The 18,198-nt window shown below is 40.9% G+C and overlaps 1 protein-coding gene across 1 annotated transcript; it reads left to right on the forward strand.

Moving 5' to 3' along the window:
* PARP12 (poly(ADP-ribose) polymerase family member 12) lies at window positions 1-17,211 on the forward strand. The gene is made up of 12 exons (XM_051784706.1): window positions 1-365; window positions 1,108-1,243; window positions 2,938-3,232; window positions 4,136-4,234; window positions 6,664-6,787; window positions 7,487-7,682; window positions 8,852-8,972; window positions 10,309-10,405; window positions 11,335-11,413; window positions 12,834-12,964; window positions 13,662-13,813; window positions 14,648-17,211. Exons 1-12 carry the CDS (start codon window positions 49-51, stop codon window positions 14,911-14,913), a joined length of 2,013 nt encoding a protein of 670 aa, XP_051640666.1. The 5' UTR covers window positions 1-48; the 3' UTR covers window positions 14,914-17,211.
* The last annotated feature ends 987 nt before the right edge of the window (window positions 17,212-18,198 follow it).

The following is an 18,198-nucleotide window of genomic DNA, read 5'->3' on the forward strand; positions in this document are numbered from 1 at the left end:
CCGGGGCGGAGCTCCCCTGGAAGCCGGGGCAGGCAGCTCTCCGGGGCCATGGCGCTGGCGGCCCAGGCGCTGCGGGTGCTGTGCGGCAGCGGCGGCTGCCTGGAGCAGGCCGACCTGCAGCGCTGGCTGCCGGGCCGGCCCTCGGCGGAGCAGCTGGCGGCCGTGCTGCGGGACGCGCAGCGCTTCACGCTGGTGCAGCGGCCCGGCGAGGAGGGCGCGGCGGCGGCCGCGGAGGTGGCCGTGGTGGTGGCCACCAGCCCCGTGCGGCTGTGCCAGCAGTACAGCGCGGGCTGCCCGGGGCACTGCGGGCAGCTGCACCTCTGCAAGTACCACCTGAAGGGGCACTGCCGCAACCACGGGGCGAGGTGAGGGGGGGGCGCGGCTTCCTTCGCCGGGGGGGCCGGGGGAGGTCAGGGGGGTTCGGCGTTGGGCACGGTGTGCCCCTGCAGTGGAAGGAGGCCTCGGTAAAGGCCGTGCGGCCCTTTTCGTGTCTGAAATGCTCCTTTCTCCCCCTCCTGGGTTTTTTGTTTGTTTTGTTGTTGTTGTTGTTGGGGGGGGTTGTTTTGTTTTGGGTTTTGTTTTTTGGGGGAGGGGGGGCTGATTGGGGTTTTTTGTATGTGTGTGTGGTTGGTTTGTTTTTTTTTTTCCTTCCTGTTTCTAAAAAGGCAGACACGGGCGGTGGTTTCACGGGCTGCGGGTCTCGCAGCCCTTCCTGCCCAGCTCACCGCCGCTCCCTCCCGCACGGTCCCTGCCGGCGCATCCCCCACGCAGCCTGTGCTGCGGGATGTTGGGGAATGTGCTCGTGGAGTGGGAAGGCAGCGTTACTCCGGTGTCTTGGTGTTTCCGTGTTTGTGAGCTGCAGGTCAAAAACGCCAGTATTGTCTGTTGTGACTGTAAATCAGAAGTAGCGTGGCAGTTATCCTCAGAGTAATTGTGTAATCTGTTTTGCAAATCACATAATTGCTTTATAAAGGAGCAGTACGGATTTTTCTGAAGCTGTGGTTTTGAAAGGTGTACTTTTGAAACTGTTTAGTGTAATACCCATGAGATAGCAAAACAGTGCTAGTCTGTTACACTCATTTTGCAGTTGGGTTTCTTAACTTGTAGGAAGGAATGCAGGTTTGCTCACAACTTCTTCTCGGACCACAATCTCCGTGTTCTAAAACGCCATGGGCTTGACATTTTAGACAGTGATGAACTTTGCCAGCTTCTGCTCCAAAATGACCCTTCCCTCTTACCAGAGGTGAGTATTACTGTGACAGTTTCTGAGCCTTGTGTTTCAGTGAGCATCACCAAGTGGAAAAGTCTTGGTAGAGATGGAGATGTTAAGTGTCAACTTAGTTAGCTTAATGCAAATCTAAAACTTTATATATGCATCCTCTGTTCTCACCTGTGGTGGGTTAAGCCTGGCTGGCAGCTAAGCACTCGAACAGTCCCCCACTTACTCCTCAGTCCCCTGTCACAAGCAGAACAGATGAGAGATAACAAGTAGAACAGAAGTGACAAAACTTGTGGATGGAGATAAAGACAGTTTAGCAAGTGGAGGAAAGAGGGGAGAAAGTAAATGTATCAAAGGAACACTTCTGCTTCATCACCTTAGCAGACTGATACCCAACAAGTCTCTGAGCAAGGGCCACCTTGTAAGGAAGACCCATCTCTTCCCCCTTCCCCCTCCTCCCCCTCTTTCCCCCTGTCCCCTCTCCCTTTTTTTTATTTTTTATTTTTTTTAAGATCATGACATTATATGGCATGGAATATTCCTTTGACCAGTTTGGACTATTTCATAGTTTTGGCTGGGATAGATACAGTGCTGTGTTTTAGATTCAGGATGAGAGTAATGTTGATAACACAGTCATGTTTTAGTTGTTGCTAAGCAGTGATTGCACTAAGTCAAGGACTTTTCAACTTTTCATACTGCCCTGCCAGCCCGTAGACTGGGAATACACAAGAAGCTGGGAAGGGGCATAGCAAGGACAGCTGGCCCAAACTGGCCAAAGGGATATTCCATACTATATGACATCATTCTGAACAGTAGAACTGGGGGGAGTTGGCCAGGGGCTGGTGTCACACTGCTTGGGGACTGTCTGGTCAGGGAGTGGTGAGCAATTGCATTGTACATCACTTGTTTTGTATATTCTTTTATCATTATTATTATTTCCCCTTCCATTTATATCCAGTGTTTGTCTCAACCCCATGAGTTTTATCTTTTTTCTGATTCTCCCCCGCATTCCCTAGGGGAGCGAGCAAGTAGCTGTGTGGTGTTTCACTCTTCCTGGTTTCAGCTGGGATAGAGTTAACTTTCTTACTAGTAGCAGATACCGAGTGTTCTGGATTTAATACAAAAATAAGGTTGACAACCTACTGATGTTTTGGTTGTTGCCAAGTTGTTGCTTACCTTCAGTCAAGGACTTTTCAGTTTCCCTTGCTCTGCTGATGAGGAGGTGCAGAAAAAACTGAAAGGGAGGATAGCCAGGACAGCTAACCCAAACAGACCAAAGGAATGTGTTATCAACACTGCTTTGGTCACAAACCCAGAACATAGTGTGGTGTGATCTGCTGTGAAGAATGTTAAGTCCATCCCAGCCAGATCCAGTACCCCTTTACCATCAAACACAGGTCAAAAAAGTTCAGTATTCCAAAACCAGAAAATCAAAAGGTCGCGACGCAATAAAATGCACTATTCTACATTTATGTGACTTAGCACTAAATTCTATCTGCTTAAGAATGTCTGTAAGAATGTTGTCTGTTGGAAGATCTTTCTAAACATTAGCAGGGCAAAGGAAAAACTAACAATCATTTGGAAAACAAGAATAAATGTATCTTTTAAAAGCAAATGTCTACTCATAGTCATAACAATTTAAAAATCATAGATTCAAACAGTATGTATGAGCACACTGTACCTTAATCTTTAAAATCTTTTTTCTTTCTCTACCCAAGGTCTGCTTGCATTATAACAAAGGTGATGGACCTTATGGATCTTGTACCTTTAAAACGTCCTGCACCAAACTGCATGTTTGCCAGTACTTTTTGCGGGGACAGTGCAGATTTGGCAACACCTGCAAACGATCCCATGACTTATTGAAGTCAGAATGTCTTGAGAAACTGCTGAAACAGGGAATGAGCTTAGACAATATTGAGAGACTACCTTCTCTCTATAGAAACATGTATGACATCAAAAACGGCAACAGGAACATGCAAGACATAGAAGAGGCCAAGACTTCACCGTGCAAAGGTAAGTGATACCATCTTTTGAAAACATCTGAAGAAGAGTCACTATAGTTCTCACAAGTGTCATTAAGAAAACTGAATTCACATTTTGATTTGTCTTTTAGGAGGGACCTTGTACCTATCTCAGTGACAGAAATTTGTGTCTTGACAAGTGAAGTGAATTTCAAGACTTGGGTTCCTGACAAAGTCCTGGTGTTTATAAAAATCATAAATTTGGGGCTAAAAAAGCATAACAGGAACTGGAAATAGGGAGGTCTATAGTTTGGGGTTTTTTTTTGTAAAAAACATAAAGGTTAAGAACTTTAAGAATAGGAGTGTTGTGTCTGACTATAACTATTCAATTTTTTTCATTGGTGTAGTGATTGTCTAGCATAAGAATTCAGAGACAGCACTATCCTAGTTACTTCTTAAAGATGTAACATTCTGTTTGCTCTTTTCTTTTTAAGTTCCTTAGAATTGTAAGTTAAGTATAATTTAGCAGGAAAAAAAAAGGATAACAGAATGGAAAATCCAAGTGTGTATGTTCATCTCCACTATTCTGCCTCCAGTGCTTAATTTTACAGACGTATCAAATTTCGAAACTTCATATTTTATAGCTGCCAGTGTTATCAGCTGTGTGGAATGCACGGTTAACTCAAGTCCATTTGGAAGTGTAAAAGCACTGGATTCTATTCTTGTTTTGCAGTGATAGCTAAAAACTGTATCTGAGGAATTTAGCAGTTACAGGAAAGTTGCGTTCAGAAAGAATGGATACAGTGATGGAACTTTTGAGTATACAAGGTTATCAAAGGCTACAATGTCTCTCTGTAGCTGAATGCAGTTACGTAGTTACAAACACTATCTTCCCTACTGATAGGAGCACTTTAATACAAATTATATTAATAAGTTTTATAATTTCCCCCTCTAGACAAAAAACACAGCTCTGGACGAGAGTCTGCAGCTACAAAAGATGATGAATCAGAACAGATCTGTTTATATCATCTGTACAAAAGTTGTGGCTTTAAAGGTAGGTTGTATCAAGTATCAGTATAGACTGTATCAAGCCCAGTGCATTTGCCTCTTCCCATAAAGAGGTGATAGACATCTTTCACAGAAACAGGAAACTTTAGAGCTTATGCTTATCTTTACTTAAATCTCACTGCAGTGTTGACTGCTGGTAGGCAAGTGTTTGATCTATCTGGTATACCAAACAAAGGAGCCATTTTATTTTCCTCTGGAATGCATAATATCTACCTGTGCTGAAGATTGGCTACTCCACCTGTGTTTACCTAAGGTACTTGCTGAATGACAGGAGTCACATTTCTAAATAGGAACGATACTAAAGATATTCCCTTGTTTCTTCTAGTACTCTTCTGTTCTCTTTCAACTCTCTCCCTGTCAAAATGTTCCAGCTTGTCCAGAAAAAAGGCTGCTGTGCCAGCTTTCTTGTTGTCCTTCTGTCATCCTTTTCCTTCTTGATGTTCTTTAGCTCCCTGAAGTACTGCACACTTTCTCATATGGCCTACGTGGTGCAGCCTCCTTCACTTTCCCTATAGTTAAGTTGCCTTTTCTGCTGTGAAAACTGGCCTCAGGTTTATACGTACTGGTACTGATGATGTCACCTTCGCTTCTGTTGACAAGTTGACATGTTGACTCTTTAAACTCCATGTAGCACTTGCTATCCCTCAGTCACTGCTACCACTGCTCTTGTTCCTGGTAAGGCCTGGACTCTTGGAGACTTCTTGAAGGGCAATGAACTTTGAGACTAAGGGAGTGATATCTGCATATATATCAGAAGACGGGAAAGGTGACATTGATTAACTGGATTGTATTGGAAAGTGTGGGACCTAGGCATGATGTAAATAGTATGGAATAAGCGATGGATACTCCCCTGGTTTCAGCTGGGATAGAGTTAATTTTCTTCCTAGTAGCCAATACAGTGCTGTGTTTTGGATTTAGTATGAGTGATGCCATAAATCAGGCCTTAAAAGAAAAAGACTCAATTTGTGAGTTTCAGCAGGCAGCAGTCCTTTATTTATGACATTGGATGCATAAAAGCCTATTGCTTTTATTTAGTTACCTAATTAATAATTCAAAGCATTACCTAATACTGTTCCACCCCTTTCCCAGAATTGTTCCTCTGCTAGATATGCCTTCCATTTTGAGTCGGTGGTCCTTCAGAGTGGTAGTTCTTGTTTGTTCCATAGTCTTCCTCACGTTGTCCTTTTCTTGAACTCTTACTCTGGCACATCTTCATGCCCTTGACGTCAGTGGCTGTGCACTTCGTACAATTTTGTACAACCATGAGGACAGTTTTGTCTAGTTCATCAGCTTTATCAGCTCTGCTTCAAAGTAAAGATACTTTCTGTCTCTTAAGAAATTCCTTTCCACTGAGACTGCCTGACCTTTAGTGATAAGCTATATAGGTTAAGCTACATGATTTTGTTACATAGTTTTAAGTTTTAAGGTATATACCTCTATACCTCTATGTGAGAATAATATTGATAACACACTGATGTTTTAGTTGTTGCTAAGTAATGTTTACCCAAAGTCAAGAACTTTTCAGCTTCCCGTGCTTTGCAAACGAGGAGGTGCACAGGAAACAGGGGAGGGAGCATGGCCAGGACAGCTGGCTTGAACCCCTTGCCAAAGGGGTATTCCATACCATTAGAACATCATGCTCAGCATATAAACTGTGGGGCGTTGGCTGGGAGGGGCAGATCACTGCTCAAGGATGGGCTGGGCATCAGTCAGTGGGTGGTGAGCAATTGTAGTGTGCATCACTTGGCTGTCTTGGGCTTTACTCCTCTAGCTTTTTGTTATTCTCCTTTTATGTATATGTATAATTGTTGTTGTTGTTATATTTTACTTCATTTCAGTTATTAAAATGTTCTGATCTCAGCCCACGGGTTTTACCTTTTTCCTGTTCTCCTCCCCATCCCACCAGGGAAAGTGGGAGTGAGTGAGTGGATGTCATACTTTGTTACCATCTGGAATTAAACCACATAGTTCTCCTCTTACCCTAAAACTAAACACTGTTGCCTTTTTGGTTTTTTCCTCAGTAATACCACTTTGTGAAGTATTGTGAAGAAGTGGTTAAGCATAGATGTTTGAGTCTATAGTGTTATTCTGTATATGAAATAATAGCCCTGCATGAGCTTGCGATCGCGATTCATTTTTGTCTCTGAAACTGAGAAGACAGAATGGTCTGTGCAATTTTAATGGGCAAAGAGAGCCTAGTAGGTACAGAAACTGAACTTCTACCTAAGCCCAGAAATTAAATGTTGTTTGCTTATGCTGAAAAATTTTGAACTACTGCTTATAATGATTCCATAGGTAAACACTTTCCATGACTATGCTTTTGATGGTTTCACTGACTAGTTATCCAGCCCTGAAATATCGGAGTTTTCTCATAGCTTGTAAAAATAATACTTCTTTTTTAAAAAACTTTTTCAGAAAAGTGTATCAGAACTCATTTTCACTTGCCATATAGATGGCAGATCTCTGATGGCAATACCTGGAAGGACTTGAAGAATATGGAAGAAATAGAAAAAGCATATTGTGACCCAAATAAGACCAGGTATAAACTCTTTTAAGATTTAATAATGTTTGGAGTCATTACATAAGTAGCTTAATTTGGTATTCTCCTACTGACCTCACTTCACATGGGATTTGCCCCTCCTTCCCCCTTTTACTGCAGTCCATACTGTGGAACTGGCAGAATACCTTGTGTACCTGGAGAGAGAGAGAGAGAGAGAGAGAGAGAGAGAGAGAGAGAGAGAGAGAGAGAGAGAGAGAGAGAGAACGCTAGGAATATGAAAATACCTTTAAGAGCTTGGAACTGGTTATGTATTACAAAGAGGGTATTGAAAGGGACTTATACCAGTATGCCACATCCCATGCTAGAAAATTTACCTAGCCCTCTTATGTTATGTTAGAGGCTCTTTGAAGCACTACCTAAGTTATGACAGTGTCCTGTTTAGAATATGGTAGGTTAGCAAGAAGGCAGTACATGTTTTCCACTGTTTCTATTAGTCTGATGTAAGTCACTAATTTACAAGTGGGAAATGGTTACTGCCCATGGAACCAATGTGAGATGCAATACTGTAATGCAAAATATGTACCAACACAAGACAGAGCTGGGATTTTTATGGAAAGTGGAGGTTTGTGTTCTGCTTTTTGGTGATGTTGGCTTAATTCGCAAATTTGTGGTGGGCTTCTGAACCTCTGAATAAAGCTTCTCAAACAGTTCTGATTTTTTTTTCCCTTTTTTTTATAGATTTACTAATGGTGTTACTGAAAGTGGCTCTGTCATGGCATGTATCTGTTTTCTCAGTATGTGCTGTGGGTTTGCAAAGGTTAGGCGTCTTTCTACAGCCTCCTCTGTGACCAAACCCCCTCACTTCATTCTAACAACAGAATGGATCTGGTACTGGAAAGATGAATTTGGCATGTGGCAGGAGTATGGAAAAAAAGTAAGTGTGGAGAAATAGGGAGACTCAACTCTATGTTAAAAGTGCAGAACTACTGAAAAGTGCACAGTGTTTATATCCTTCCCCTCTTTTGTCACCCTCTTCTTCTCACTGATACTGCATAGGTGGACTTTAAAGGCCTAATGGGATCTTTTCCCTGGGAATTTGATGGGTTCAGATAGGGGAGTGATCTCTGGTGAGTCACAAGTATTATTGACAGATAATTACTCAGTGAGTCACGTCTGATAGGATCGCATTAATATGTTCTTTTTGTCACTCCTGACTAAAACTTCCTTCTCTGATTTGTACTCTGCCTCTTTGTTGGTCTAGTTGGTGAATGTGTCTGTCCTGGTTTCAGCTGGGATAGAGTTAATTCACTCCCTAGTACCTGGCACAATGATTTTGGATTTAGTATGACAACAGCATTGATCAAACACTGATGTTTTAGTTGTTGCTAAGTAGTGCTCACTCTAAATCAAGGATTTCTCAGTTTCCCATGCTCTGCCAGTGAGAAGATGTGCAAGAAGCTGGGAGGGAGCACAGTACAGCTGACCCAAACAAACCAAAGGGATATTCCATACCATTAGAACATCATACTCAGTATAGAAACTGTTGGGAGTTATCTGGGAGAGGCTAGTCACTCTTCAGGGACAGGCTGGGCATCAGTCAGCAGGTGGTGAGCAATTGTATTGCGCATCACTTGTCTGTCTTGGGCTTTATTCCTTTCTCTCTCTTTTTTCTTTCCTTTAAAATATTACAATTTTTATTATTATGACTACTATTATTATATTTTACTGTATTTCAATTACTAAGCTGTTCTTATCTCAACCCACTTTTCCCTTTTCCTCCTCATCCCACCAGGGTATGGGGGGTGGTAGTGAGTGAGCAGCTGCGTGGTACTGAGTTGCTGGCTGGGGTTAAACCACAGCACCCTCTGAGCAGTAGTGCTCACAGCGTGCCCTTTGCAGTGTAAGCTTAGGCTTTGTAACAGTGTTTAGTTTGTTTTAGGGGCAGCTGCAACTGTTTAATACATTGGCTTTTGTCTGATAGCTACTATAATTCCCAAAAGCTGATACATACTGCAGCTACCATAGATATCAGTTGTTGGGTTTTAAACTTGCTTGCATATAATAACCAGGAGAAACTTTTTTTCTCTATTTTTGGCCTAACAGGATGATCTTCATGTAGCTGCTACGGTCTCCAGTGATGACCTGGAGAAAGCTTATATAGCCGAAGGTTCTCCAAAGCTGAACTTCAAAGCTGGAAGGCATGAATATGAATTAAATTTTGAAGGTAGGTTCCATTTTTCTGTTCTTTTGTTTTGGCCCTCCCTCCAAGGTCTCTTGTGGTTTTAAACTACTTCATTACAGGAGATAGAAGAGAGAAATTTGAACACTTACAGAGTCAGAGCTTCTATGAAATTTCTCAGGGTAAGAGCTGTCCACATAGGCAAAGTAGCATTCCTATTCCTTCAGACCTGTTACTTTTGAGAAGTTCTTGTGCCAGGTTTCAAAATGTCTGCCAGAAGGTCCAAGTATGACATTGTCATTGATGCTGGCACCAACACAAATGGTGAGGAACTTCTAGAAGACTTGATCAAACCAGCTTCTGGTCTGCTTTAGTCAGTGGTTTGCAGAAAAACAAATACTTGGGCAAGGTATAGGATCCATACAATCCTTAGCATTACAAGATTTATGCAGATATTTTCAGCCTGTCTAGAAAGGCTGAGGAAATACTTCGACTATGTCAAAGTAGAAAGATGTGTTTCCCAAGAGTTCAGGAAACCTAAGCCACTTGTAATGGCACTGAGCTGTTGCCTTTCCTGACATCCTTTTCAAAATTATGGAAAACAGTGGTGGGAATCAGCCTGCCTAGACTGTCATTTTGGTGTAGTTGTCTTTGATCCAATCTCCATTACTATCTCATTCTGCCCGGAAAAAAACCAAACAAAAAAAAACCAAAACCAAAGTAAACAAACAAACCACCCCCTAAAACCCCAACAAAACACAGAAAAACAGAAAGGACATGTGATTTCCTGTTTGTGATTCAGTCAATTGCAATGCTGGTGAAACTTGTCTGGCTTAGAAGGGAAAATTGCATAGTAAATCAATCCCTTTTCTAAGGTTTGGGCTTTTTTAGTAACTTAGGCAATTATATGCCATGTAGATATTTTTTTGCAAAACTTAATTTCTAGGCTTGTTGGTGCCAAGAGGGTTTTTTGTTTGTTTTCCTGTGTATCTCTGAAGATGAGGCCTCATTGTCCTGGGTGCTACTGACTCTTAATTGTTAGTATGGCCTATGATAGATCTTAAGTTCTGTTTATAGGATTTGACTAAATGGAGGAAACCAGTATCTTGATTGCATATTGAGAAGGAGAAAAAGTAAATACTTATTTTAAAATGATCATTTTTGGTAAAGTGTGGCTGATGGAAAAATGAAGGGAAAATAGCCACCAATGTCTGTCATTTCCTGTAAAGTTAAGAGCAAGAGTAGAAAAACAAATGCTCAGTGCATTTTTGTCAGTGTTTTTGACAAAACAACTTAGTGACAAATGTTGCTGGAGTGTGAAAGCTTTCTAAAAATCTTTCTAACTGTTCAGGGGGGTTTGTTCGTTTGTTTGTTTTCCCAGCCATGATTCAAAAAAACCTTCGCTTCACAACAGAGAGACAGATTTGCAGAAGACCTAAATTTGTCTCTCAGGCAGAGGTAGAAACCACAAGAGCCAGGTAAACTGCAGCTGCTTATTCTGAAGCGATGGATTTACTGCATTGTGAATGCAGTGTCTTCCATGGGTGTCAATAAGGTGAAGAAGTAGCTGTTAAGGCAATTGTGAAAGACATTGAGAGGGAAAGGGACATACCTTTCCTACAACAATGTCTTGCCAGGATAGTATTGCAGCCTGGCCAACAGTTCAAGCAACTCAGAAACCTTAGGGGTGAAGAAGGTTTGGGCTTGGCATAGAAAGTGTGGAAACGTGGGAAATAATTCAACATGTAGCAATGTTTTAGGGAGCTGCTCGCTATAATAGCTAATAGAGATGGAAGCAATAACATTTATGCACATTAGCTCTTTCTGAGATGAGTAATTTTCAAAGCTAAGTACAAGTTTACAAATAATTCTTTTGAGAGCAACCAGACAATCTGAGAGGAAAGTAGTAGTTGTTACAGGTGGAGCAAAAAGTGGGAGTCTGCAAGGAGATATAATTGCATGTAACAGCCAGTTCCCTTGCAGCACACAGTGCTTGCTTAAACACCACTGAAACGAGCAGCTAAACCCACTAATTAAAATTGAGGTAGAAGTAGCTGGGAGGGCTGTTTCTGTCATACTGGATGCATTTGTATTTATCTACCCCAGTGCAGCAGAGCTTTTATGTATTCAACTCTGCAACTAAGAGAAATACACGTTTAGTTCAGTGTATATCTGTGGGTTTTTTTCCTTGCTTGGCATCTTTCTTCCTGCCATAAGTCTTGACATGATGATTTGAAACAAATATTTTCATGTGCTGAACTGAAATGACAGTTTTGAAATATTTCTGATTATGTTCAGTTGCCTGTATTCTCCCTAAGCTTGACAAAAGTGTTTAGTATCGTATGTACCTAAAATGTAGTGGTTTTTTTATATTAACTGCCTATTTGTAATATCTTACAATCAACAGGGGCATTAAACATACAGAAGAGTTTAAGGGCATTCCAGCTCACTGGGACAAATCTGCCCTGCCTGAACTGGGATTCAAGGTTTGGAGCTTTTTGGTTTTTTCTTTCTGTCAGTTTTGTCGTGTAAGGTTTGTTACATCACAAGTTCTGTGTTTCTTGGCCTTTGTAAATTATTGTTTACTATGTAGTATAATGAAGAGGTGTTGGTAAATTTGAGCCTGATATCACACTGGGCAGACCTAGAGGTGACACTAAACTCAAATTTAAACAAATGATGGCAGTATAACTGTGGTAACATTGTCTTTCACTGCTACTGTTGATCCCTTGCCTTGGCAAATCTGCCTGAAGTTTTTACTGTGTTAACAAGAGTGTTACTGGTGCCCAAAATACATACACTGAAGCATCAGAAGTAAATCATGCCTCTGAACTTCAGGGTAACCATTCCCTGAGCTGTGTATAGGTAGACTTTTGTACATCTATGGAGAATTGTTGAAATCAGGAGATTTCACAGAATCACACAGAATCACAGAATGGTTGGACTTGGAAGGAGAGAGACTCTGGAGATCGAGTCCAGCTCCTCTGCTAAAGCAGGTTCACCTAGAGCAGATTACATGGGGTTGTGTCCAGGTGGGTTTTGAGTATCTCCAGAGAGACTCCACAACTGCTCTGGGCAGCCTGTTCAAGATGGGATCTTTTATTAATATGTACCATAACTCCAGTAGAATGAACTTGTTTACCTTTGTAACACAGCCAGATAATATCTGCACAGTTTGCCTTTTCTTATGTCCTGCCTGCTTCCACCACCTCCTCTGTCAACTCCAGTAACTATACCTACAGAAAAGATCTTATCTGAAGCTTGAAAATTGCTAACTTGCAAAATGCAAATCATCAAGAAATTGTCAATTAAAATAGGGAAGGCTAACATTGACATTTTTTTATGTTCCTATGGAAAACATGATTGTCATGTAAGGAACTGATTTTTGTTAGTGTGACCATACTCTTCCCTAAAAATGTTTGTTCAAATAAAGCCTTTTCTATTTATTTAGAAAGACAACAGGCAGTGCAGTTTGTGTTAACTGGCTGTAGGGAGTATAAACAGAAAGATCTAAAAAAATACTCTTTGTTTTGCTGCAACATAGATTTTTTATTTATGTACTCATTTCTGCTGTGGATTTAGGTACTGTTTGATATATGCATACATATGTATCTTGACCTAAATATTAAGAGCAGCTGAGTGTCTGCACAAAAGCATGCAGATCCTTTAATGTCCTGTGAGAGAGCAACCTGGGTGTCATAAACACCAGGAGTTAACGTTCCCTAGATAAGAGCTCACTTTTACAGAGCAGAGATCTTTAATCTGCTTTTTTTCCAAGACACTTTCCACTGTTCATACCTCTGCTTCACAGAAAAGACTTTAAAGGCCTAAGCAGTGCACTAGGTAGGGTGGCTTTGGCATGATTTAGTAAAAGATGAGAGTAACTTTTCAAACTTTTCTTTACAGCTGATTGAGCTTGACAGTTCTTCTGAAGAATACAAGAAAGTCAAGGTGGACTTTCAACGTACAATGCCCAAAACAGCTATTAAAAGAATTTGTAGAGTTCAGAACCCATCACTCTGGGAACTGTATCAATGGTATGTGTAAAATACTGGTTTGGTATGTATGCATGAAGTTTGCTGTTTCTGCAGTTAGCTGTATGCTGTATGCTAAAGATAGACACACATTTCTGAAATGCATCTGCTTCCACTCTCCCAGTGAAATACCTAGCCAATATCAACATTTAGATAAAGAGATATCAACAAAACCAAAACTCACTCAAGGCACAGAACTTAGAATAGTCAGAGGAGCTGTGTGGGAGGAATCCTTGCTCCTTAGTAAGTGGTTCTGACTTCTGCCACGCCTGTGTCCAGAACAACTGCCTTCCAGTGGAGCCTTGGAGCTGCTAATCAGTCCACATCGAGCACAAACACTGGTTTGCAGCTGGTCAAAACTGAAATAGTCTTCAAAATTAAATGCAAAACTCATGGAGGGAAAGCCTTAACTCCATGAACTCCTGCGTTTTGGAAAAAACCTACTGCTAAGATTCCTCCTCCCCACAGGCAGTGAACAAAAAGAAAACATTTTTAATATTAAATATGTGGAGGCATTTCTGTATAATGAAAGCATGTTTGTATGCAGCTAGACAGCAAGATACCATGTTTGCTCTAAGTTTAGGCCTTAATGTAAGGATTTTCAGAATGTACTCTGTAAAATTGTTTCAGAGTGCTAGTATGGCTGGAACCTGTGGGTGTGGCCGCTGTGGAACTGCAAAGATACTGCTTCTTATTGCAGGCAGAAGGAGCTAATGCAGAAGAGCAATGGTGGAAAGGCTGCGGATGAGCGATTTTTATTTCATGGGACCCATAAAAAAGACATTGATGCCATCTGTCAGCAAAACTTTGACTGGAGAATCTGTGGCCTTAATGGGACAGTCTATGGCAAAGGTTGTTTTTCAGTTCTTTCATTAATCTTAGACTTGCTAAAAAATTGTCAGTATTTACTGCAGAGGTATACAGTTAAAAGGGGGGCACTCAGTCAATCTAGGGCTTCTCTCTGTCGTGATGTGGGCAACATAGCTACTTTGGTAATGGTCATTTTGAGCTAAGGCATACTGAAAGGCCTTGGCTTCTATGCTCCACTCAATCCTTGCAAGAAAAGACAGGAGAGGCCTGTTCTGGGGATAGTTTCTGCTAGACTCCAGAATTACTTCTGTTCCAGTTTTTCCAAACTCCTATAGGAAGGCAACATGGCTTTTTTTTTTTTCCCCCAGGAACCTAAATGCCATTCTGGTTAGGGAAATACCTTGTTAGCAAATTATATTCCTTTACATTGTCCTGTGTACAGGAAATTACCAGCATACCACCTGCAATAGTAGAGACAGGCTGACTGGCTGACTAGCCCACCTTTCTGACTGAATACTTTGTAACTCTGAGAAATGTTTTGATGACTGTTAATAGCCTCTGTCAGGAGATGAAGTTGGGTGGGATTGGGGAAGGTGGACATCTAGGGTCAGGAGGAAATCTTTTACAGGAATATGATGACATTTAAAACATTACTTGGATGGCTTTTAAATATGTGTGCTGTGAAAAGTAAAAAGTGTAGATAATGCACAGTGATCATTTTCACTAAGAGGGACATAGAGAACAAAAGAAGGCTTTGGAAAGGCTGTTCATGAGCTGCTTAATGGATTTCTTTATTAATTCACTTTCACACTGTTATCGCTTTCTTCCCTGCAATTTTGGTCACTTATCAGCTCTGTCTTGGTGTCTCTTCTGCAGGAAGTTATTTTGCAAGGGATGCATCTTACTCTGACAAGTATTGTGGGACAGACTCAAGCAAGACCATGTTTCTGGCACGAGTGCTGGTGGGGGAGTTCACTCGTGGTAGTTCTGATTATGTTCGGCCTCCCATGAAGGACAGCCAAAACTTCTATGACAGTTGTGTGAATGATGCTTTAAACCCTTCTATCTTTGTCATCTTCGAGAAGCAGCAGATTTATCCAGAGTATCTCATAGAATACAGGGCACCAGTAGAACTCATATAGCAGCAAACCCTATCCTCATTGTGTTTCACTGGTATAAACATTTTTTTAGTATTTGCATAAGAGAGAAAAAGTGATTTTTACAGAAGTTGTGTGATCGGATAGGTGAATATTCAGAAACATTTATTCTCTATCCTTTCTGTGCAATAGAAAACAAGGGATAAAAAGACACAGGATGTTTTATAATTCCTAAAATCCTGTGTCTGTCTCCTATTCTTTAGCAGCTTTTACATTTCCCTATGTTACTAGAGACTTTTATAAATTTATTAGAAGTAATCGCTGATTCTTGTAGCATGAGGATTGGCTATAACAGCAAATAATTAATGACAAGTTCAAATATTTTTTTTAAACATTTCAAACAGAAATGTTTCAGGATAGATCTTTACACATGCTCATTGGTCACTGGCTGTGTCCCTCTACCTCTTTATCTTTTAACTCAAAATTGGCTAAAAGCTGGTTTTTTTAGTAATCTGTCTCCTGTAACAGTAGACATTCAGGTGCTTGCAAATGTGTTGTACAATCTCTGTGCTCAACTCATTGCATATATTCTTACTAGCACTCCTTTTTTTCCTGCTTAATCTTCGCCAACAAAACCTCAAAAATTAAACTTGCTTGTTGAAAAGGAACAGAGACTTATTTTTACTTGTTAATTTTCTCATTTAAAACAAGTAACAAAGGTATAAGCATAACAGAGGTTGCTTGGTGCTGTGTGATTTGGTTGATTTACTCTATCAAATACGTGCTGTATTTTCTATCTGTGAAGACATCAGTTTTTCATGACTTTCACTGTGCCTACAAATGAAAGAATGCTAGCAGGTGCCCTGGAGGAAGCAGAGGAGGCACCTCATGCTGTTATTTAATACCCTACTTAGGAGTAAAATACACTTCTTGTACTGCTTGATTATCAGTACCTTGTTTCTGGGAGCAACTTCATGGTTCTCTTACAGCTGTTGGGAAGGATGGTGATTGACTGTCTCATTAGGTGCACTGCCTCTTTGGTTGCAGAAGATACACAGGTTACCTGTGTCATCAAGCTGTCTGGACTTTTTTTGCAGGAGAAATGTGCTTACCTGGAAAGTAGTCTTCAGCCACAGAGCTGAAACTTTTAAAAATCTGAAAATTAAGTTGAATATTTAATTGTTCCCAGCATAAGATGTTAATAGTGTTGAGCAGTCAGCATATATGTGTGCAATCAAAAGACTTGAACTGTATTTTTATAAGATGTAATTGCTGATGCATAGATAGATACTTTATCACAGATTTAATGTGCGTAGGTGAGTACTGGTTAGCTATAGTGTACTGCAGAAGCCTTAAGATATACTTTCTATATGACCTAAAAAAGCTCATCTCTAGGACCACTTCTTTTTAATTCATCTGCATGGTGACTGACAGGTGTACACTGGGTAACTCTTTATTACTTCAGCACTGTGAACCAGAAATTTAACCACGATTATCTGGAGTAAGGCTCCTTTTTATGTGACCTATAAAACTAGCAACATGCTATCTAAAGGAAAATTTAACTCCCATTTGTGTTTAATCCCAGTAAAACACTGGATATGGAAAAGCAAGTTGACTGTATTATTTCTTCTGAAAGACTTGTAATAGAACACAGACGATAAATCTCATGTCAGCAAATGAGCTTGTCAGCAAATAGTACATTCATTGAGAAGGATAACATGTATGTATGACAGCTTTAATACCTGTGCAGAATAAGGGGTTTTGTCCAAAACAAACCCCATGTTCATGGCAAATGAAAATACTAGTAGGATGCCTTTCTTCCTCTCAACATGAGCAGCATTTCAGCTAAGAACTAGAATAGCTTCAGTCACGTTAATCTTCTGCCAGAAAATTGAAACAATCTTTCTAATGCAAAAAGTTTTGATTTTTTTTAATTGACTTTTTTATTATATTTTTATAACCTTTAACTTAATTCTTGGAGAGGATGTACGTATGCTTGTGTGTGTGTATGTGTGTAAGTGAAACAACAAATAAAATGCCTGGTTGTCCTACTTTGTCATCTGTTATTTCTCCATTAACACAGAAAAAGAAAAGTTGCCATGTTTTCCACTTCTGAAACTGCAGTGGTAACTTTTCTTGTGTGTAGTAAATAAACAGGTATTCAAACCACTAAATTCCTTGTAATGGTTTTCTCTCTGTCAATACTGTTTCAATACACTTGTGAGTATTTGTAAACTCTTAGAGGCAGTAGTAGTCCTTTTACAACTGTTTGGATTGCATTTGGAAATGAACAGATTAAAGAGATGTTTGCATTAAATCTAAACTTTAGACCAAAAGTAATATTGAACTTCTTTTCTGAGTGAGGAGGATATCTTTTGGCTGCTTAAGACAAGAAACTGAGCAGGAACAGTGTAATAATCTGTCACTCATTCCTACGCTGTGTGAGGAGAAAGATAAGCTGTGAAGGTTGTTTCCTTTTTTGGTAACAGGTCCATCCAGGCAAGACAGACGGCAAAGCCAGCAGAAGCCAAACAGCTTTGCTATGCCAGCAGTGTGGTATGGAGGATGGTACTTTATGAACCCCTAATTCCCCACCTGCTGGGTTGAGAAAGGGTCTGGCAGCCCACCAAAGTCAACACACTGCACTATTTAATGAGTTTTACCTGTAACCACGTTTGTGATGCTATTCTGCCCAGATTTTATAAGATGTGGGTGTCAAAATCCTGTCTAAGTGGCAGTATGCTATCTGGTTCAGATACCTGCAGCCTGGTAAAGTAGGGGGTGGTGGAGAAGAAGATCTTGGGTGGATGGCACATACCAGCTATGGTGATGTGCTCAGCGCTGCTTGGCTTGGAGAAAGTCTGCACTTTGCTTCTGGGAACCATTGCTCAGAGCTACCTTTGGGCCAAAGGGCAAGTGGGAGTTGCAGAAATGCTGCTTAACTTGGAATAAGTCCAGCACAAAATCCAGGTGGGATGGCTGTTACATGGCCAGGATTACTGATGCTTACCTGTTTTACCAAGGGATAGAGTACCTGGGCCTCCACAGCTCCCTTGCACCTCTTTCTTCAGGCCCAGTCATGAATTCATCTCTACTTGCAAAAATCCTATCAAGTGAGAGAATCCTCCCTCCTTGAAAGGAGCCCCAGCATCCAGTAGTGCAGGGAGAAAACACCTTGGAGACGAGTGAGACTCATCAGGGTCAGAAGAAGGTGAGCAGGGCCAGTATGAACCAAGCAGTGACACAGTTTATAAGTCAGCTGTAAATTCTTTTACCAGGTTTTCTGCTGTAAACACTTGGAGGAGTCTGGTATCAGGTGAGGCTGTGTCC

This window comes from Manacus candei, unplaced genomic scaffold, assembly GCF_025592945.1.
Source record: "Manacus candei isolate 608988 ecotype Guabito, Panama unplaced genomic scaffold, ASM2559294v1 h1tg000018l, whole genome shotgun sequence".
NCBI classification, from domain to species: domain Eukaryota; kingdom Metazoa; phylum Chordata; class Aves; order Passeriformes; family Pipridae; genus Manacus; species Manacus candei.

Coding starts and splice junctions, on each gene's coding strand:
- PARP12 (XM_051784706.1), top strand. CDS start 49: ATGGCGCTGGCGGCCCAGGCGCTGCGGGTGCTGTGCGGCAGCGGCGGC. Junction 6,788..7,486: donor TGTGACCCAAATAAGACCAG/GTATAAACTCTT, acceptor TTTTTTTTATAG/ATTTACTAATGGTGTTACTG. Junction 11,414..12,833: donor TGCCTGAACTGGGATTCAAG/GTTTGGAGCTTT, acceptor TTTTCTTTACAG/CTGATTGAGCTTGACAGTTC.